General features: G+C 44.2%; 1 protein-coding gene across 4 annotated transcripts in view; it reads left to right on the plus strand.

Moving 5' to 3' along the window:
- SBF2 (SET binding factor 2) overlaps positions 1-22912 on the plus strand; it is a 420356-nt gene that overhangs the window by 171065 nt on the left and 226379 nt on the right. For all 4 annotated transcript variants that reach the window (XM_040327974.1, XM_040327975.1, XM_040327976.1 and 1 more), the window contains exons 4-5: positions 12039-12161; positions 18888-18998. In XM_040327974.1, the coding sequence (XP_040183908.1) occupies positions 12039-12161; positions 18888-18998 (234 nt within the window). The remainder of the gene's footprint in view (positions 1-12038; positions 12162-18887; positions 18999-22912) is intronic.

A 22912-nucleotide genomic window follows, 5' to 3' on the forward strand; every position in this document is an offset into this window, starting at 1 on the left:
TTTCGTTCCATTCACCGTGCACTGACTGCGTTTCCCACGGACGTATGGCATTTGTTGTGTGACACAGAACAGGTACTCGCATCGTATAATGAAACACCCTCGGCTTGGCGCGCCGCCTCTCGCTGCTTTCCCGGACTCGGCTGTGTGTTTCTGCAGCGTGGAAAAAAATGGTGTCCATTTACCTTTCTGGCTGGCAATTGAATTAAGAATGAAAACATTGCATGATTGAGAACAGAAGAGATGCATAAAGATAAAACCTCTGCGTTGTGAGAAGAGAGGTAAAAGACGACAGTTGACAGCGTCACCATATCTCCACCCATCCATTGTCATGTGATAGCTTGAGGGGTAAAGTGGACGCATCATCAGTTGCATGCCAAGTTATATAAGTCGGTGCAACACCTACAGGTATTTATTACCCCTCACAGATATCACAGTACACCCCCCCCAAAAAAAACATCTTCATCTGTTTTCTCCAGACAGATGGCACCATCTTTTCAGGGATCACCCAGAGTCACCATGTACTTGTGGCATCTCATTGACCAGACTCTGCTGCATCTTCAGTGGCTTTCTACAAAGTTACAGTGCTGCAGTCCGATTACTGAGGGAAATGCTGTAGGATATCGTATCATTTGGAATTGCTGACAGAAACTTGGGACAGCTTTTTAACCACTCCAGCCCCAGGAGGTTTTACCCCCCCCCCCCCATGACCAGGCCATTTTTTGCGATACGGCCAGTGCCGATCCTGACCTCCCTGGGGCCCTAAGCAAAATGACATGTCACATTAAAGTTGAGAAGCGGGGGGAGGGGGTGTTCTGCTATCGGAACTGACATCTTACATTAAAGTGAGAAGGCGGGGGATGCTGATTTCTTACCTCTTCTCCCATGCAGCCAGTGAGTTGAGAAGCGGGGTGAAGGGCCAAAAATGACTTCTCAACAGGCGGGGCCTCTAGTAATTTGGGGGGCCCCCTGCAGCTTTGCGGGGCCCTAAGCGGCTTGCATAGTGAGCCTATTACTTTAACTAACAATTGCGAGGTCGTGCGGTGTACCCAAATAAAATGTTTCCCACAAATAAAGCTTTTTTTTGGTGGTATTTGATCACCTCAGTGGGTTTCTATTTTTTGTGCTATAAACAAAAAAAGACCGACAATTTTGAAAAAAAATATAAATATTTTGTACTTTCTGCTATAAAACACATTAGAGCTGCACGATTCTGGCTAAAATGACAATCACGATTTTTTTGCATTTAAGGTGGATTACGATTCTCTCACGATTCTCGCGGCGCGACATCATCTTTCACATTAAAACAAAAAATTTAATAAAAACAATTTAAAATACAAAACAAAAAATATTGGACTAACTTTACTGTTTTTATTTTTATTATTATTATTATTATTATTATTATTACCATTATTCCCAAAAAAATGTGTTTGAAAGACCGCTGGGCAAATACAGTGTGACATAAAATATTGCAGCAATTGCCATTTTATTCCATAGGGTCTCTGCTAAAATATATTTAATGTTTGGGGGTTCCAAGTAAATTTTCTAGCAAAAAATATTGATTTTAACTTAAAGGGGTTGTAAAGGTTCGTCTTTTATTTTCTAAATAGGTTCCTTTAAGCTTGTGCATTGTTGGTTCACTTACCTTTTCTTTCGATTTTCCCTTCTAAATGTTTTTTTTCTTTGTTTGAATTTCTCACTTCCTGTTTCTCCTCAGTAAGCTTTCCACCATCATCCAAGCGGTGGAAAGTCATTTAGAACAGCTTACTGAACACCTTACTGAGGAGGAACAGGAAGTGAGAAATTCAGACAAAGAAAAAAAAAGAAAAAAAACATTTAAAAGGGAAATGGAAGGAAAAGGTAAGTGAACCAACAATGCACTAGCAGCTTAAAGGAACCTATTTAGAAAATAAAAAACGAACCTTTACACCCCCTTGAAGAAACAAGTGTCAGAAAAAGATTCATTGGTCAATTGAAGCAGCGCCCATGCCAGACAACATTGCCTTTTTGTTTTGTTTCTCCTGAACCACTTGGTTCCTTTGCTCCTCCCATGAACTTCCTTTTTAAGCCACGCCTTTGCACTTCCTGTTTGCCAAATTATTGTGCTCTCTCTCTCCAGCCAATATCTCGCTATTGTCACTCACGTTGTCCTCCACATCATCGCTGCCACTCGTTTCCAACCTTTGGTTTGTTCCTCGACTACACTTCTGCTTGATCCCAACCTGCAATCACTTGTTACTGACCTTTGGTTTGTTTACTGACTACACTTCTGCTTGATCCCAAACTGCTATAGCTTCTACTGGACCATGGCTTGTTCACCACCTGGTGGGACGATCCTAAAGGACTGCAACCTGCTACTAACATGTAGCAAAACCCATCTTTACCATAGGGAGCGCTGGCAAACACTGGTTAGTGCTTAGAGCCCTGCGCCTTGAGCCTCGCCTTTCATAATGTGACACTCACCTTTTAATTTTTCTTAAATAGGTGAACTTGCCCTTTAAGCTGAAAGTTCAATTGCCCTGAAACACCAAGAGATCCCTCTAGTGGCAAGTCTACAAACCTCTATATTTCATAGGATTGCAGTGATCTACAAGAGTGAGCATGTAAAATATGAAAGTCATATACAGTGGGGATCGAAAGTTTAGGCACCCCAGGTAAAAATGTGTATTAATGTGCATAACGAAGCCAAGGAAAGATGGAAAAATCTCCAAAAGGCATCAAATTGCAGATTAGACATTCTTATAATATTTAAAAAAAAAGTTAGATTTTATTTCCATCATTTACACTTTCAAAATTGCAGAAAACAAAAAATGGCGTCTGCAAAAGTTTGTGCACCCTGCAGAGTTAATATCTTGTACTGCCCCATTTGGCAAGTATCACAGCTTGTAAACGCTTTTTGTAGCCAGCCAAGAGTCTTTCAATTCTTGCTTGAGGTATCTTTGCCCATTCTTCCTTACAAAAGTCTTCCAGTTCTTTGAGATTTCCGGGCTCTCTGTCACGCACTGCTCTTTTAAGGTCTATCCATAGATTTTCAATTATGTTAAGGTCAGGAGATTGTGAAGGCCATGGCAAAACCTTCAGTTTACGCCTCTTGATGTAATCCCCCGTGGATTTTGAGGTGTGTTTAGGATCATTATCCATTATTTTTAACTTCAGCTTTTTCACAGATGGCATCAAGTTACCATCCAAAATTTGCTGAAATTTTATTGAATACATTTTCCTTCTACTCGTGAAATGTTCCCTGTGCCACTGGCTGCAATACAACCCCAAAGCATGATTGATCCACCCCCATGCTTCACAGTTGGACAGAGGTTCTTTTAATTTAATTCTGTGCCCTTTCTTCTCCAAACGTACCTTTGCTCATTCCGGACAAAAAGTTCTATTTTAACCTCATCGGTCCACAGAACTTGTTTCCAAAATGCATCAGGCTTGTCTATATGTTCATTTACAAAGTTCAAACGCTGATTTTTGTGGTGAGGACGTAGAAGAGGTTTTCTTCTGATGACTCTTCCATGAAGATCATATTTGTACAAGTATCTCTTTATAATGGAATAGTGTACCACAACTCCAGTGTCTGCCAGATCTTTCTGGAGGGATCGGGCAGTCAAATGTGGGTTTTGAATTGCTTTTCTCACAATCCTGCGAGCTGTTCTGTCTGATACTTTTCTTGGTCTTCCAGATCTTTGCTTTAACTTCCACTGTTCCTGATGACTGCCATTTCTTAATTACATTCCGAGGAACAGAGGATATTGACATCTGAAATGCTTTGCTATCTTCTTATAGCCTTCTCCAGCTTTGTGAGCGACAACTATTTTCACTTTCAGTTTTCTAGACAACTGCTTAGAAGAACCCATGGTGCTGATTGTTGGGGGAGGTCAGATGAGTCTGGGCATTTAAAACCTTTGAGATTGACATCACCTGGTCTTCCCAGACGATGATTGAGAACAATCCATGACACTGGCAGGTCTCAGCTTTACAAAGGGGGCAGTGCATGCTATAAATTCTGCAGGGTGCCCAAACTTTTGCAGACGCCATTTTTTGGTTTTCTGTCATTTTGAAAGTGTAAATGATGGAAATAAAATCTAACTTTTTTTGACATATTATAAGAATGTCTAATCTGTAATTTGATGCCTTTTGGCGATTTTTCCATCTTTCCTTTGTTTCGTTATGCACATTAATACAAATTTTTACCTGGGGTGCCCAAACTTTCGATCCCCTCTGTACATAATGGCCTTCAGTACAGAGACCGTATACTTTTGCCCTTAAAATATGCATTTACACGGCGCTTATTTCCATCACATTGGAAGAGTTGATTTAACTTTTGACACAGCTTCTTCCTAAAGGGAATTCATAACTGTCATTTGCCCGTTTCACAAAGTCCTTTGTTGCTAGCAACGCTGGTGAAACATTGCTGGGAGCGCGGAGAGGAGAATGCCATTAACTGCCGAAGGATTACACATCTGACTCCGGGTTTGATAAATGTTCCTGTTTTCTTGTTACATGGGGTCAGTTGCTCCGCTAAAATCCAACAGCCGCTAAAATCCAACAGCCGTGGATAAAAAACAGAGGGATTCTGGAATCCTCCCCATTGTGCCGCAAGTGTCCAGACAAACTGAGAAAAACAAAGCCACACGTCTGTTCAAACACACATCTGCATTAAAGCTAAAGCCGTATACCGGCTTCCAAAGGGATAGCTTAACCACTTAAAACCCGGACCAAAATGCAGCTAAAGGACCAGGCCCCTTTTTGCGATTCGGCACTGCGTCGCTTTAACTGACAATTGCGCGGTCGTGCGACGTGGCTCCCAAAAAAAATTGACGTTCTTTTTTTTCCCCACAAATAGAGCTTTCTTTTGGTGGTATTTGATCACCTCTGCGGTTTTTATTTTTTGCGCTATAAACAAAAATAGAGCGACAATTTTGAAAAAAATTCAATATTTTTTACTTGTTGTTAAAATTAATATCCCCCAAAAATATATAAAAAACTTTTTTTTTTCCTCAGTTTAGGCCGATACGTATTCTTCTACCTATTTTTGGTAAAAAAAATCGCAATAAGCGTTTATCGATTGGTTTGCGCAAAATTTATAGCGTTTACAAAATAGGCGATAGTTTTATTGCATTTTTATAATTTTTTTTTTTACTACTAATGGCGGCGATCAGCGATTTTTTTTTTTTGTGACTGCGACATTATGGCGGACACATTGGACAATTTTGACACATTTTTGGGACCATTGTCATTTTCACAGCAAAAAATGCATTTAAAATGCATTGTTTACTGTGAAAATGACAATTGCAGTTTGGTAGTTAACCCCATCAGCGCCCCCTAGTGGTTATGTGTGACCTCATCTGTGTTTCTATCTGTAGGGGGGTGTGGCTGTAGGTGTGACGTCATCGATTGTGTTTCCCTATATAAGGGAACACACGATCGATGACAGCGCCACAGTGAAGAACGGGGAAGCTGTGCGGGGACCGATCGAGGGACTCCAGCGGCGATCGGTCCCGCGGCCGAGGTCACTGAGCTTCGGACCGGGTCGCGGGTGCGCGCCCGCGTCCCACGGCTGGGCATTATACATATATTGTGCCCAGCCAAGCCATTCTGCCGACGTATATCGGCGTTAGGCGGTCCTTAAGTGGTTAAAGCCCACCTCTGGAAAACCTGAAAATTCCACCATTGCAGTGGGGTTTTTAACACACTGTAAGGGTTAACTGCTTGTTTAGTCTACAGGCTGAGAAAAGCACTTCTACTTATCTGATCCTCCGCTCCCCCATGCTCTGGAGGTGGATTGTTGTTTGGTGCCCTCACATCCACTGCAGGGCTAAGGCCCTTCCATCACTCTTGATGATGTCGGGACCCTTGACCGCTGGAGCATAGGGGAGAAGAAGCTGCAGGGACCAGTCCAGCACCGTAGAGCAGGGGTGTCCAAACTTTTTTTCAAAGAGGGCCAGATTTGATGAAGTGAACATGTGTGAGGGCCAACCATTTTGCCTGAAATTCTTTGAACCATTTAAATTTGGTCCAAGTGTGTTCGTCTACCTTAAAGCTATACCCTATTTTGTAGACGCTATAACTTTTGCGCAAACCAATCAATAAACGCTTATTGCAATTTTTTTGTTGTTTTTTTTACCAAAAATATGTAGAAGAATAAGTTTTGGCCTAAACTGAGAATTTTTTTTTTTTGGGGGGGGATATTTATTATAGCAAAAAGTAAAAAATATATATTTTTTTCAAAATTGTCGCTCTATTTTTGTTTATAGCACAAAAAAAAAAAAAAAAAAACGCAGAGGTGATCAAATACCACCAAAAGAAAGATCTATTTGTGGGGGGAAAAAAAACATCAATTTTGTTTGGGAGCCACGTCGCACGGCCGCGCAATTGTCAGCTAAAGTGCCGAATCGCAAAAAGTGCTCTGGTCTTTGGGCAGCCAAATAGTCCGGGGCCACATCAAAAGCTCAGGTGAACATTCCCTCTGCCGAAGGCCTGAGAAACATCGGTGGTGATGCTTCCCTTGCACCAGAGCAGGACGCTGCTGGAAAACGGGTCTCTGCATCAGGAAATGTTAGTAAAGATTTAACCACTTGCCGACCGCCGCATGTATGTGTACGTCCACAGAATGGCACGTACAGGCAAATGGGCTTACAGGTACGTCCTTGCCTGGTCGGGGGTCCGATCGGGACCCCCCCGCTACATGCAGCGGTCGGATTCCCGCGGGGGGCGATCCAGGACGACGCCGCGGCTATTCGTTTATAGCCGCTCCATCGCGATCGCTCCCCGGAGCTGAAGAACGGGGAGAGCCGTATGTAAACACGGCTTCCCCGTGCTTCAGTGTGGCGGCTGCATCGATCGAGTGATCCCTTTTATAGGGAGACTCGATCGATGACGTCAGTCCTACAGCCACACCCCCCTACAGTTGTAAACACACACTAGGTGAACCCTAACTCCTACAGCGCCCCCTTGTGGTTAACTCCCAAACTGCAACTGTCATTTTCACAATAAAGAATGCAATTTAAATGCATTTTTTGCTGTAAAAATGACAATGGTCCCAAAAATGTGTCAAAATTGTCCAAAGTGTCCGCCATAATGCCGCAGTCACGAAAAAAAATCGCTGATCGCCGCCGTTAGTTTTATTATTTATTTATTTTTTACTACTATCCCCTATTTTGTAAACACTATACATTTTGCGCAAACCAATCGATAAACGCTTATTGCGATTTTTTTTACCAAAAATAGGTAGAAGAATACATATCGGCCTAAACTGAGGAAAAAAAAAAGTTTTTTTTTATATATTTTTGGGGGATATTTATTATAGCAAAAAGTAAAAGATATTGAATTTTTTTTCAAAATTGTCGCTCTATTTTTGTTTTATAGCGCAAAAAATAAAAACCGCAGAGGTGATAAAATACCACCAAAAGAAAGCTCTATTTGTGGGGAAAAAGGACGTCAATTTTGTTTGGGAGCCACGTCGCACGACCGCGCAATTGTCTGTTAAAGCGACGCAGTGCCGAATTGTAAAAACGCCTTTGGGCATTTAGCAGCATATTGGTCCGGGGCTTAAGTGGTTAAGAAGCCATATATGACAGCACAAGATAATAAATGACCCTCCAGTATCAGTTGTAGTGGTGAGGAGGGTGCCTAACACCCTGTGGAAATTCCATGCGGTCCTCCAAAGCCCCTGGTAATAGGCAAAGCTTTCTCTTCACACTGTCTTGTGTTACTTGAAGGATCTGGTTTCACCATTTTACACCCCCCATCCCCCCCTTGTCTCTTGAGCCTGAAATCCCTTCATTCCATAATGTATTACAGTGATCTTCTCTGTTATCTGTGAAAGGTGCCCCCCCCCTTCATTACAGGGATTTGTAGAGCTTACAAGTAACATATTTCACAGTCATTAAAAAGACGTATTTTGATGCGCTCGAGATTTATATGACACCCATATTATCTCTGACCGCAACGGGCAGATTAGAAAGTGGAGAAGCTGAAGATTTCAAAGCTGTAAGATCTTCACAGGATGAGTGCAGAACATAGAGTAGCTACACCAATGTGATATTAACCACTTAAGACCCGGACCTTTAGGCAGGTAAAGGACCCAGGACAGTTTTTGCGATTCGGCACTGCGTCGCTTTAACTGACAATTGCGCGGTCGTGCGACGTGGTTCCCAAATAAAATTGGCGTCCTTTTTTTCCCCACAAATAGAGCTTTCTTTTGGTGGTATTTGATCACCTCTGCCGGTTTTTATTTTTTGCACTATAAACGAAAATAGAGCGACAATTTTGAAAAAAATGCAATATTTTTTCCTTTTTGCTATAATAAATATCCCCCAAAAATATATAAAAAAACGTTTTTTTCCCTCAGTTTAGGCCGATACGTATTCTTCTACCTATTTTTGATAAAAAATATCGCAATAAGCCTTTATCGATTGGTTTGCACAAAATTTATAGCGTTTAAATAAAAAAATGACCGAAAATTTAGAATTGTTTTTGTTTTGTTTCTGTTATAAAACATTTTAAATAAGTACGTTTTCTCCTTCACTGATGGGCACTGATGGTACTGCACTGACGGGTACTGATAAGGCGGCACTGGGCAGCAATGAGGTGGCACCGATGTGATTGCATTGATGGGCACTGATGATGGGCACTAATATGTGGCACTGATGGGCGGCACGAATAGGCAGCATGGATGGGCACGGATAGGTGGCATGGATGGGCACGGATAGGCGGTACAGATGGGCATGGATAGGCGGCATGGATGGGCACTGATAGGTGGCATGGATGGGCACTGATGGGTGGCACGGATGGACATATATGGGCACTGATGGGTGGCACGGATGGACATATATGGGCACTGATAGGTGGCACGAACGTATGTGTTGTACTAATGGCTGCCAATCAGTGCCAAACAATGCCTTCCAATCAGTGATGCCTATTGTGGGCACTGATTGGCATCCATTGCGGGCACTGATTGGCATCCATATTTGTGTCATTGTCATCCCTGGTGGTCTAGGGTGGCATACCTGTGTTTTGAATCCCTGGTGTTCTAGTGGCATCCATGGTGGTCCAGTGGGCATCCTCGGGGGGGGGGGGGGGCTGTGCTGATAATCGATCAGCACAAACCCCCCCCCCCCCCCTGTCAGAGGAGCAGCCGATCGGCTCTCCTCTACTCGCGTCTGACAGACGCGAGTGAGGAAAAGCCGATTACCGGCTTTTACCTGTTTACATCGTGATCACGCGGTAAAGAGTCTCCGTGAGAGACTCTTTACCTAGATCGGTGTTGCGGGGTGTCAGACTGATACCCTGCAACAACGATCCCCGCGATGCGCGCCCCCGGCGTCATATGACGTCCACTCAGGATATTGAAACCACTTTGCCGATGTCAATCAAGTGGTTAAAGCGGGAGTTCACCCATTTATTTATTTTTTTACCTTTTCCCCTTAGATGAATGCTCGTTTTGTCTAGGGGAATCGGCTAGTTGTTTTAAAATATGAGCAGTACTTACCGTTTTCGAGATGCATCTTCTTCCGTCGCTTCCGGGTATGGGTCTTCGGGACTGGGCGTTCCTTCTTGATTGACAGTCTTCCGAGAGGCTTCCGACGGTCGCATCCATCGCGTCACTAGTAGCTGGAAGAAGCCGAACGGCGGTGCGGTTCTATACTGCGCCTTGCGCACCGACGCTCGGCTTCTTTCGGAAAATCGTGACGCGATGGATGCGACCGTCGGAAGCCTCTCGGAAGACTGTCAATCAAGAAGGAACGCCCGCTCCCGAAGACCCATACCCGGAAGCGGCGGAGAAGATGCATCTCGTAAACAGGTAAGTAGTGCACATATTTTAAAACAACTAGCCGATTCCCCTAGACAAAACGAGCAGGAAGCTAAGGGGAAAATGTGTTCTCTATGGGTGAACCTCCGCTTTAAGCTTGCATGTTACGACTCTTCATTTGTCCATAAGGCCACCGTTCATCAATAGTGTGTGAAGATGGCTTGAAGAGTTTAAAGTTGAGTTTCTGGCCTTCCTGGACCTAATTTTCAGGTCTGAAGTCACGTTTTTATGTTTTAAAAGGGACATGTTTTCTTTAAAATTCCACTTTTGTACAGTACATAGTATTCCGTTTCCCCAGATGGACCTTCTGTCCCTCAGTTCAGCTTGGCCAGTTGCTAGATTCCCAGACAAGCTTTCTGCAGACGTATCATCTATTATCCAAGCACTTCTGTGGACATGATGGATCAGATCTGTACTATATGTAGAGCAAGATAATGTACTTCCCGGTAAATTCCATGTCTCCCTATCTCTCCTACTATACTGTCCTGACGACAGGGACATGGCCGTATTAAATGTGAATCATTCCTCCCTGTCAGAAGAGGGCAGCGAGCGGGCCAGATCCAAAGACATCAAACCAGCCATGCAGCAGCAACAAAGGCCTTTTAGTTCTGCCCCGAGCTCAGACTCCAATAAATCTCCAGCCTCATTCCAGGCTTTTAAATAAGGATAAATCTTTCTACAATAACATATGTATCCCTCTGCAGAGGGGTCATTATATACTGGATCATGTCTGACGTCCTGGTGGAGATCTCCAGCCATGTACTTCTATGTCCTTCCACTATAAAAACTCATTCTGTATATTTCTGCATTTGTGATTATAATGCATCTGTTATGTAATGCCTCAGGAAAGAGCGATTTTCTGAAGACCAGCTGTTCTAAAACTATAGCACGCTAATTGCTCTGAGACACTGGTATCACATCCTATCCATTCACTGGAATCAAGTGACATAGCCACTGACAAGACAGGTGCTTTATTCATTCATTAGAAAGCAATGACTTCACAAAGCCAGTCTATTCGCTAGAGACCGGTGACATCACTGAGAATGCAGCCTATCCATTCACTAGGGACCGGTGACATCACTGAGAATGCAGCCTATCCATTCACTAGAGACCGGTGACATCACTGAGAATGCAGCCTATCCATTCACTAGAGACCAGTGACATCACTGAAAATGTAACCTATCCATTCACTAGGGACCAGTGACATCACTGATAATACAGCCTATCCATTCACTAGAGACCGGTGACATCACTGAGAACGCAGCCTATCTATTCACTAGAGACCGGTGACATCACTGAGAATGCAGCCTATCCATTCACTAGAGACCGGTGACATCACTGATAATACAGCCTATCCATTCACTAGAGACCAGTGACATCACTGAGAATGCAGCCTATCCATTCACTAGGGACCGGGGACATCACTGAGAATGCAGCCTATCCATTCACTAGGGACCGGTGACATCACTGAGAATGCAGCCTATCCATTCACTAGAGACCAGTGACATCACTGAGAATGCAGCCTATCCATTCACTAGAGACCAGTGACATCACTGAGAATGCAACCTATCCATTCACTAGGGACCGGTGACATTACTGAGAATGCAGCCTATCCATTTACTAGAGACCGGTGACTTCACTAAGAATACAGCCTATCCATTCACTAGAGACCGGTGACATCACTGAGAATGCAGCCTATCCATTCACTAGAGACCCGTGACTTCACTGAGAATGCAACCTATCCATTCACTAGGGACCGGTGACATCACTGAGAATGTAACCTATCCATTCACTAAAGATTGGTGACATCACTGAGAATGCAACCTATCCATTCACTAGGGACCGGTGACATCACTGAGAATGTAACCTATCCATTCACTAAAGATTGGTGACATCACTGAGAATGCAGCCTATCCGTGTGCTAGAGACCAGTGACATCACTGAGAATGCAGCCTATCCATTCACTAAAGATTGGTGACATCACTGAGAATGCAGCCTATCTGTGTGCTAGAGATCAGTGACATCACTGAGAATGCAGCCTATCCATTCGCCAGAAACTGGTGACCTCACCAAGAATGCAGCTCATCTCCCTAAAACTGTACTAATGTATGTTACTATAAGCAAATTCTAGTCTTTTCTAGAAGTTACTTTTCATTATGGTTAGAGGGATTGAATTTGTTATAGTTGTATTATGTTTAGATATGTAATTATTATTATTCTTTTTTTTTAGGGAACAAAGCACGATCACAGCGATGGAGATGATGAGGATTCTGGCCTAATTCAACCCGCGCAGATTTTTGCTCCTAAATGTTTGGTGCTGGTTTCCAGATTAGATTATCCCGAGATTTTCAGGGTAAGTAACGCACACCTACCAAGATCAGACTTTTCATCTCTCGCCAGAGCAGTTTTGTTTGTTCCGAGTCAGGAAGTGTACTATATACAACTGTTTCTTTTTATGTGCTGCACATCATGGAAGTGAAAAATAAGTTGGGGAACAAGGTCAAAATTTTTTGAAAGCTTATGGAAAAAGTTATACAAAGTGTTTGGTCCCCAACGTTATAGAGGTCAGGGCCCGGTAAATTCTTCCAAAACCTTCCATGGCCCAACAAAAAAAATATTGTAAATCGCTGAGAAAACTGTTGGTGCTATATAAATCCTGTATAATAATAATAATAATAATAATAATAATAATAATAATAATAATACAAAAAAAGTATGTGAATGCAAACTATGAATTCAAATGGTTGAAGCTCTGGATGGGGCTGGATATCACTTTTGGGTGTGGGGGTTCTTAAAGGGGGTAAGGGGATTTAGCAGGAGACTTGTGGCCCTTTAGGGGATGAGTTTTCTGGAGGGGGTAAGGGGCAACTGTGGGGGGTGGGGTTCATGGAGGAGGTGGGGGGGGGGGTCTTTCCAGGGGGAATTTGCAGTAACACTGTGGGAGACTTTGTGTGGGAGGTTGGGGACACTATGGGACACTGGTGGAGAATGGGGGCCCTGTGGGACAGTGGTGGAGGATGGGGGCCCTGTGGGACAGTGGTGGAGGATGGGGGCCCTGTGGGACAGTGGTGGAGGATGGGGGCCCTGTGGGACAGTGGTGGAGGATGGGGGCCCTGTGGGACAGTGGTGGAGGATGGGGGCCCTGTGGGACAGTGGTGGAGGATGGGGGCCCTGTGGGACAGTGGTGGAGGATGGGGGCCCTGTGGGACAGTGGTGGAGGATGGGGGCCCTGTGGGACAGTGGTGGAGGATGGGGGCCCTGTGGGACAGTGGTGGAGGATGGGGGCCCTGTGGGACAGTGGTGGAGGATGGGGGCCCTGTGGGACAGTGGTGGAGTATGGGGGCCCTGTGGGATACTGTTGGAGGTTGGGGGCCCTGTGGGACAATGTTGGAGGTTGGGGGAACTATGGGACACATTTTTGGAGGTTGGGGGCACTATGGGACACTGTTGGAGGTTGGGGAAACTATGAGACACTGTTGGGGGGCACTATCGGATGGGAGGCTGGAGGTTTCCCAGCAGGCTGGGGAACACTGCACTGGGCTACAGGGGCAGGAGGAATTTGCAGTAGCACTGTGGGAGACTGTGTGTGGAAGGTTGGGGGCACTATGAGACACTGTTGGAGGTTGGGGGCACTATGGGATACTGTTGGAGGTTGGGGGACACTATGGGACTCTGTTGGAGGTTGGGGGCACTATGGGATACTGTTGGAGGTTGGGGGCACTATGGGACACTGTTGGAGGTTGGGGGCACTATGGAACACTGTTGGAGGTTGGGGTCACTATGGGGCACTGTTGGAGGTTGGGGTCACTATGGGACACTGTTGAAGGTTGGGGGCACTATGGGACACTGTTGAAGGTTGGGGGCACTATGGGACACTGTTGGAGGTTGGGGGCCCTGTGGGATACTGTTGGAAGTTGGGGGCCCTGTGGGACATTGTTGAAGGTTGGGGGCACGATGGGACACTGTTAGATGTGGGGGGCACTATGGGAAACTTTTGGAGGTTGGGGGCACTATGGGACACTGTTGGAGGTTGGGGGCACTATGGGACACTGTTGGAGGTTGGGGGCACTATGGGACACTGTTAGAAGTGGGGGGCACTATGTGGAACTTTTGGAGGTTGGGGCACTATGGGATGGGAGGCTGGAGATTTAAAAACAGGCTGGAGAACACTGCACTGGGCTACAGGGGCAATGTGGGGGCTATGGCGTGCTCAGGGAGTTTAAGGGGGTACTATGGGACACTGCTGGATGTTGGGGGCACTATGGGGCGCTGGAGGTTTCATAGTAGGTTGGGCGAAACTGCACTAGGCTGTGGGGGGGCATTGTCGGGGTTGAGGGTCCCTGGGGGGGCTAAGAGGTAATTTGGATGTTTGGGGGGGCACTATGGAACACTTGGAGGTTGGAGGCACTATTGGTGTCTGGAGCCTCTGCAGCAGGACACTGTTTGCCACTATGGGAGGTTAGGGGGCAATATGTAATCTGGGAGGCACTGTGGGAGGTTAAGAGGATCTGCAACTGGTTAGAGACCCAGGAGGAAGGGAGTCCGTGGCCCAGCGCCTGGTCACAGCCCGGCGGTTGAGAACCACATTTCTAGGTAAACTATGATGCTATTACTGACTTTTTTTCCCCCTAAATGATTGCTGTGCAAGAGGCTCTACCGTCTCTAAATAAATGCCCCCAAAACGCTATAAATGTGAAGCACTCCTGGATGGTATGTGGGGGAGATGCCACATCTGTGCAGCAGGCTGTCAATAATTTGATCTCTAGGGCTTTGCGCCTATCATACACAGACATTGCGCTTGTTCCAGGAGCATCATTCTGAGACAGCCTGACAAATATTGTTACAATGGCCCAGATTCAAAGAGCAATTGCGCCTGCGTAACCATAGTTACGCAGCGCAATTGCATACTTGCCCTGGCGTAACGACTTCTCCTGATTCAGAGAGCTCGTTACGCCAACTGCAGCCTAAGATATGCGTGGCATAAGGCTCTTATGCCCTCATATCTTAGGCTGCATTCTTACGCAGGCCGCTAGGTGGCGTTCCCGTTGTGGTCAGCGTATAGTATGCAAATTGCATACTAACGCCGATTCACAACGTTAAGCGAGCCCTGCGTACGCAGTTTACGTCGTTTGCGTACGTCGGTTTTTTGCGTAAGGCTGCCCCTTCTATAGCAGGGGCAGCCAATGCTAAAGTATACCCGTCGTTCCCGCGTCGCGAAATTTGAAATTTACGCTGTTTGCGTAAGTGAATCGTGAATGGCGCTGGACGTCATTCACGTTCACTTTGAAGCAAATTACGTCCTTGCGACGTCATTTACCGCAATGTACGTCGGGAAAGTTTCCCGACGGAGCATGCGCACTACGCTCGGCGCGGGAACGCGCCTAATTTAAATGATTCCCGCCCCCTACGGGATCATTTAAATTGCGCGCGCTTACGCCGGGCATTTTGCCGGAGCGCCCATGCAATTTTACGGAGCTACTGCTTCGTGAATCGAGGGTAGCGCAGAAAATTTGCGGGGGCGCAGGGCAAAAACGGTGCCCTGCGCCTACGTAAAAAAATGCGCAAATGTTACTGAATCTACCCCATTGATTGCAGGTAGGATAATGAAAACATTTTTTTAATAATTGTAAAATATCGTATCTTGCCGCTGAATTAAATGGAAAAATAATTATAATAAGATTAAATTACAGAATGGTTCCTATAGCAATTCTAGATGTTGTATTCCATTCTAACAAGAGTGGATTTTTCCCTTCAACTCCCTCACATCTGGTCTTTCTCTTCACTGTCACGTTTTATCACAGCGCCTCATACACAGCGCCATCTGTTTCCAATCTGCACATTTGAGTGACCAGAGAGTAAGCAAATAGATGGATCACTTTTAATATTATTGAGCGTTTCCCTGAACAAGTTTGCAGCGTTCCATGCTCGTTGGCTCGCAGCGGAACACGGCTGTGTGCGGTTTAGAACAGGTGCTCGGCACATGTAAGCTCGGTCCATGTGTTATGATCGTTCGCACTGACAGCCGTTCAGGTGCATTGTGGGATCGCCCAGTAGACCGGATGTGTCATACAAGTAGGGGAAAGAGACCGCCGCTCCAGATGAGTGCACCTCGGTGGTGAGTGTGGACTCAGAAAAATCCAGTGGGTGCAGGCAATGCACGAAGCATAAATGGAAGCAAAAAGGTATGGACAGCCGCACTCCGATAAATGTAAAAAACAATAAAAGCCTTTAATCCAGTAAAAAAACACTGCACAAACAGAGAAACAGCAAACGGTGGGATGATATAGCTGACGCGTTTCACATTGTTATACAATGATTAGTCATAGCTAAGAACAACATAAAAAACAATCTCATTTATAGTATTCCAAAGAAAAAAAGTAAAAAAGTCATGTGGCGAGTCCAGTCTGTGATTGGTCCGAACTGATTGCAGTAGTCCCATACATCTGTGGGTAGACACAGCGGAGAGAAACTACATCCATTAGAACCACGTGAAAAGGGATTCAAAGATCAGCTGACAAAAAGCAAAAAAATTGATGATAAATGAAAGAAAAAATGTAAAAAAGTAAAAAACACACAATTAATCATAAGTCAATGGAAGTAAAGTGACAACAATCGTAGCATCTGCTTATGTAACCAGGTATAGGTGTGGATGTGAATGTGGGATGAAGTAAATAATAAAAAATAGTGAAGCCATCCGATTGATATGATGTGTTTGTATGTGGAACCCCAATATCATGATAAATGTAAAAAAAAAAAAAAAAAAAGCTGGATGGTAAGGTATCCTGCAAATGAAATTGTCGTGAATGGGGGAAAATAACACATACTATGGGTTTATTATCCCCCATTCATGACAATTTCATTTGAGGGATACCTTACCATCCAGCATTTTGTTTTTTTTACATTTATCATGATATTGGGGTTCCACATACACACGTTTGCTGTTTCTCGGTTTGTGCAGTGGTTTTTACTGGATTAAAGGCTTTTATTGTTTTTTACATTTATCGGAGTGCGGCTTTCCATACCTTTTTGCTTCCATTTATGTGTCATACAAGTGTTTTTGTGGAACACGTATGTCCCTCTTCCTCACAGCCATTGACCAGTTTAGAAACGTAAAAACCAGCATTGACATGTTATCTGTCTGATTTTGGGCCCAACAATTTTACTAGTGGTGCACCGAAATGGAAATTTCAGAACCAAAACAAAACCGAAATAAAAAAAGTCAGACCGAAACCGAAAATTACTTTTCTTTTTATTTTTATTTTTTATAATTACAATTTTTTTTTTTGATAGTGATTTTTTTTTGAGGAGGGGGATTGTCAGTGTTTTTTTATTTTTTATTATTATTTACATTTTATTTTTTATTATTATTTACATTTTATTTTTTATTATTATGTACATTTTATTTTTAAAATTATTTATTGCATTTTTTTTATTTTTTTTAATCAGCTGTCAGTGTGTCGGGATTGTCAGTGTGTTTTTTTATTTTTTATTATTATTTACATTTTATTTTTTAAATTATTTATTGCATTTTTTTTTCTTTTTTTTTATCAGCCCTGTTGGGGGGGGGGGCTTTGGTGAGTTATCGGGGGTCTTAACAGACCTCTGACATCTCCCCCTCTGAGACAGGGAAAGGGACTAGGGACACACATTCCCCAGTCCCTTTCTCTGCAGCCTTTCTCTGCGCTGAAAATGAATGGAGAGAAGACAGCCGCTTCTCTTCATTCATAAACTGAAACATTGTAAACACAGCTTACGATGTTTCAGTTATGTGAATGGACAAGAGTCAGTGATCATTTTTTTCAGATATATATCCCATAGTTTGTGCACTCTCTAACTTTCATACAGACTAAGGGCCAGATTCACAGAAGAAATACGCCGGAGTATCTACTGATACTCCGGCGTATTTTCAAATTTGCCGCGTCGTATCTTAATTTGTGATTCACAAACAAGATGCGACGGCATTTGGCTAAGATCCGTATCCGATCTTCGTACGCCTTCAGATCTTAGGCTGCAATACTTCGGCCGCCGCTGGGTGGAGTTCGCGTCGTTTTCCAGCGTCGGGTATGCAAATTCGTTTTTACGGCGATCCACGAAGGTACGCGCGGTCGTTACGTCGTCGCAAGTTGGTTTTTCCCGTCGCAAAGTTAAGCCTGCTTTTTCATGGCTTAACTTTAGACCAGCCATGTTAAAGTATGGCCGTCGTTCCCGCGTCGAATTTCAAATTTTTTTTTTTCATATGACGTCCGGGAATACGTTACGCACGTCGCCGCTCAAAAAAACACGTCGGGGCGCCGTAATTTCGCGCAAAGCACGGCGGGAAATTTCCAAACGGAGTATGCGCAGAACGTTCGGCGCGGGAGCGCGCCTAATTTAAATGGTACACTCCCCATTTGAATTAGGCGGCCTTCCCCCCGGACGGCTTTACGTTACACCGCCGTAAGTTTACACGCAAGTGCTTGGTGAATCAGGCACTCGCGCTGAAAACTTGCGGCGGTGTAACGTAAAGACGATACGTTACGCTGCCGCAAACGTACCTGAATCTGGCCCTAAATATTATTCACTGATTTGGGTTATTTTTTTTTACCAAAGAAATGTAGCAGAATTCATTTTGGCCGAAATTTATGAAGATTATTTTATTTGCAGAATTTTCTTTTCCCAAAATGTTTTTTTGTTTATTTTGAAAAAAAAAAATATAAAAAACCCAGTGATCATTAAACATCACCAAAAGCAAGCTCTATTTGTGTAAAAAAATAAAAATAAAAATATATTTAGTTTGAGTACCGAGTTGCATGACTGTGCAATTGTCATTTAAAGTGTGACAGCGCTGAAAATTGGCCTGGGAAGGAAGGGGGGTAAACAGACTGGCAGCAGTTGGTCTGGACGGTATGGCTGTGCATCAGAGATCAAAGCTCGGTGTTTATGAGACCTCATCAGTGTTCCGCTGCTCCTTTTTCCCAGTTCGCAGTCCAGGAGGGCGGGAAGGTGACACCTTTCCATCCTTTCACTCTCCTTTGTTGTCAATACAATGTTGTCGGGATTCTCCTGATTAATTCCAACCTATCCTCTGTCTCCTTTTCAGGCCTGCCTGGGACTCATCTACACCGTCTATGTGGACAATCTGAATGTCTCTCTGGAAAATCTGGTGGCTAATCTGCTGACATGTATCATTCCGTCTGCCGGGGGTTCCCAGGTGAGGAGCTCTCGTCTCCTACAGAATTCATCACACCTTTTTGTAGAGATTTTCTTTTTTGTTTACAAATGTTTTTATTGAGATATTTTGATCAAGTACAGAATATAAATGTGCAGAGAGAACAAAAAGTAAAAAACAAGGTGTTATTGTACAAGAATGCAACTCTCATTGTGACTATAAGAAAGAAAAATTATAAAATAAAAGAAATGTACCGTATATACCGTAATTTATCGGCGTATATCGCGCACTTTTTTGCCCTGAAAGTCAGGGCAAAATCGTGGGTGCGCGATATACGCCGATACCCGCTTTCCCGCGCCGAGTTTTGAATACTGCGCCGACATATACCGAGCGCAGTACACTCGGGTATAGTCGGGCAGTCTCGGCTTCTTCCGCGGTCACGTCCTGGACGTACAGGACGTCAGCGCGACAGTTGCCGAGCCTGCTGGCGCAGTATTCAAAACTCGGCGCGGGAAACGAGCGGGGAGGACGCAAGGACGCCGGACCCGCCGAAGAGGACACCGGACCCGCCGCAGAAGGACACCCGAAGCCGCAGAAGGACGCCGGACCCGACGAGTCCGCCGATGGACGCCGCGCAAGACACCAAAACTGTAAGTACAAAAATAACTTTTTTTTTCCACAGGATTGGGGGTCACTTTGGGGGTGCGCGGTATACGCGGGAGCGCGTTATACCGCGATAAATACGGTACTCGAGTATAAGCCGACCCGAATATAAGCCGAGGCACCTAATTTTACCACAAAAAAATGGGAAAATGTATTGACTCGAGTATAAGCCTAGAGTGTCCATCTGCATGCCTCACCGTGCCCATGCCTTACTGTGCTCATGCCTCACTGTGTCCATGTGCCCATGCCTCACCGTGCCCATGCCTCACCGTGCCCATGCCTCACCGTGCCCATGCCTCACTGTGCCCATGCCTCACTGTGCCCATGTGCCCATGCCTCACTGTGTCCATGTGCCCAGCCAAATGAGCTTCTCCTTTAATCCTGGGCATCCTCCAGCCAGGACATGAGGTGGGCTCTATGTGATTTTTTTGCAGCTTCTAATGCACATTGTGAGAAGCTCACAGTGTGCAGTGAAATCCGAGTAAGCCGTTTCAGTCCAGGAGAGGAGCCGGTACAACTGTGCAAAACTCAAGGGAAGGCCGGAGATCAGATTTACAGCCAGGACATTTGTAGCCTCTCAGCCTGTAGGTTATATCTGCTAATGGCAGAATAGTCATGACTGAGCGGAGTGTCCCTTTAACCACTTAAGGACCGCCTCCTGCAGATATACGTCGGCAGAATGGCACGGCTGAGCACAAGCACGTACCTGTACATCCTCTGCCCAGCCGTGGGTCGCAGACGCTCACCCGCGACCCGGTCCGAAGCTCCATGACCGCGGGACCCGCGGACCCGATTGCCGATGGAGTCCCGCGATCGGTCCCCGGAGCTGACGAACGAGGAGAGGTGTGTGTAAACACAGCTTCCCCGTTCTTCACTGTGGTGCTGTCATTGATCGTGTGTTCCCTGATATAGGAAAACACGATCAATGATGTCACACGTCCAGCCCCACCCCCCTACAGTTAGAAACACATATGAGGTCACACTTAACCCCTTCAGCGCCCCCTAGTGGTTAACTCCCAAACTGCAATTGTCATTTTCACAGTAAACAGCGCATTTATATAGGATTTTTTGCTGTGAAAATTACAATTGTCCCAAAAATTTGTCAAAATTGTCCGATGTCTCTGCCATAATGTCGCGGTCACGAAAAAAATCGCTGATCGCCGCCATTAGTAGTAAAACATTTTTTTTAAAAAAAATGCAATAAAACTATCCCCCATTTTGTAAACACTATAAATTTTGCGCAAACCAATCGATAAACTCTTATTGTGATGTTTTTTAACAAAAATAGGTAGAAGAATACGTATCGGCCTAAACTGAGGAAAAAAAAAACGTTTTTATATATTTTTGGGGGATATTTATTATAGCAAAAAGTAAAAAATATAGAATTTTTTTCAAAATTGTCGCTCTATTTTTGTTTATAGCGCAAAAAATAAAAACCGCAGAGGTGATCAAATACCACCAAAATAAATCTCTATTTGTGGGGAAAAAAGGACGCCAATTCTGTTTGGGAGCCACGTCGCACGACCACGCAATTGTCAGTTAAAGCGACGCAGTGCCGAATCGCAAAAACTGGCCGGGTCCTTTAGCTGCATTTTGGTCCAGGTCTTAAGTGGTTAACCTTTGATTCACTCTCGGTGCACGACTGACATACGGGGTGATCTGAGTTCACTGAGTAATTAGAATTTCCTCGTCTTTTTTTTTTTTTTTATTTGACCTCGTCTCCGTCCAGTGAGTTTCCTGCACCCGTTCACAAGACTTCCCTCTCACCTCCGATTAGCTCCCTTGATGGGATTTTTATTTTATTTTCCTTGGCACGGTTTTCAGATTTCTTATCTGTCCTTGTCCTCAGAATCACGCCTGTTGTATACCGAGTCTGTCTTCATTCATCTGCCACTTCACCAAATCATTGTACATGAATGTATGTATTTATACATTCCAGTATATTACTTTTACAGCAAAAGCTGATATTTCAGTTATGAGTGGGGTGGTCTGTTCAGTTTACCTGCTGACTTGGTAAAACATGAACTTTAATGGCGTCTTGGTCCGTAGTGTTCAATATTGACTTTAGTGAATTCCTGCCTGATGAGATTGTGTTTTCCTGGAGATGCAAATAATTTAGATTTAGGAACAATTTTGATAAGTCGTTGGGTACATTATCATTCTGCGTTTACTACAAACCATGCTTCAGTTCCTAAGGCAGCGACCTATGGAATTCCCTCCAACACATTGCCAAAGTTACACAACAGTTGGATGAAAGTGGAATTCCATGGAAGCAGCACAGTGATTATTCAATAAGCCTCAACACCCCCCCCCCCCCCTACTCCTTATTCTGCTGTGTGATGTAATGTTTTCCCCTCAATAATAGATGAGTACCTTTAACCACTTAAGCCCCGGACCATTTTGTAGCTAAAGGACCGGGCCACTCTTTGCGATTCGGCCACGTGGCTCCCAAACAAGATTGGCGTCCTTTTTTCCCAACAAATAGAGCTTTCTTTTGGTGGTATTTGATCACCTCTGCGTTTTTTATTTTTTGCGCTATAAACAAAAATAAAGCGCTAATTAAAAAAAAAAAATTCAATATTTTTTACTTTTTGCTATAATAAATATCCCCCAAAAATATATTTAAAAAAATATATATTTTTCCTCAGTTTAGGCCGATACGTTTTCTTCTACATATTTTTGGTAAAAAAAAAAATAGCAATAAGCGTTTATTAATCGGTTTGCGCAAAAGTTATAGCATCTACAAAATAGGGGATAGTTTTATGGTATTTTTTATTAATATATATATTTTTTTTTTACTAGTAATGGCGGCGATCTGCGATTTTTTTTTTGGTTTGTTTTATCGTGACCCCTACAGCCCCACCTAGTGGTTAACCCCTTCACTTCCAGTGTCCCATCATTAGTGTTAGGTGGAGTAGTAGTACACCAAGGGTCAGATAAAAACAGGCAAAGGGCCACACCTGGCCCCTGGGCTGCAGTTTGGAAACCACTACCTTAGAGTAAATTGGACCATTGGGGGAACACAAGAATGGTACGTATAGTAGGATTCCTGTGCCTGCTATAAAGTATACCTGTTACTTCCTCTACGACAGTGTGAGAGGACGGGTACTCCTCAAAGTCCTATTAACAGTGTACATTTTTTGCCTTTGCTGGAAGGTAAAGAAAGCGTCAACTGGTTGTATTTATGGATTTTATTGGTTCCCACCATTATTCTGCCTTCCTGTTAGTGCGGAGTCATTCTCTGGATCGGGGTTTCTGCGTGTTATACTGTACACGTGGATGTACTCTGTGCG

The sequence above is a fragment of the Rana temporaria genome, chromosome 11 (assembly GCF_905171775.1).
Source record: "Rana temporaria chromosome 11, aRanTem1.1, whole genome shotgun sequence".
NCBI lineage: Eukaryota > Metazoa > Chordata > Amphibia > Anura > Ranidae > Rana > Rana temporaria.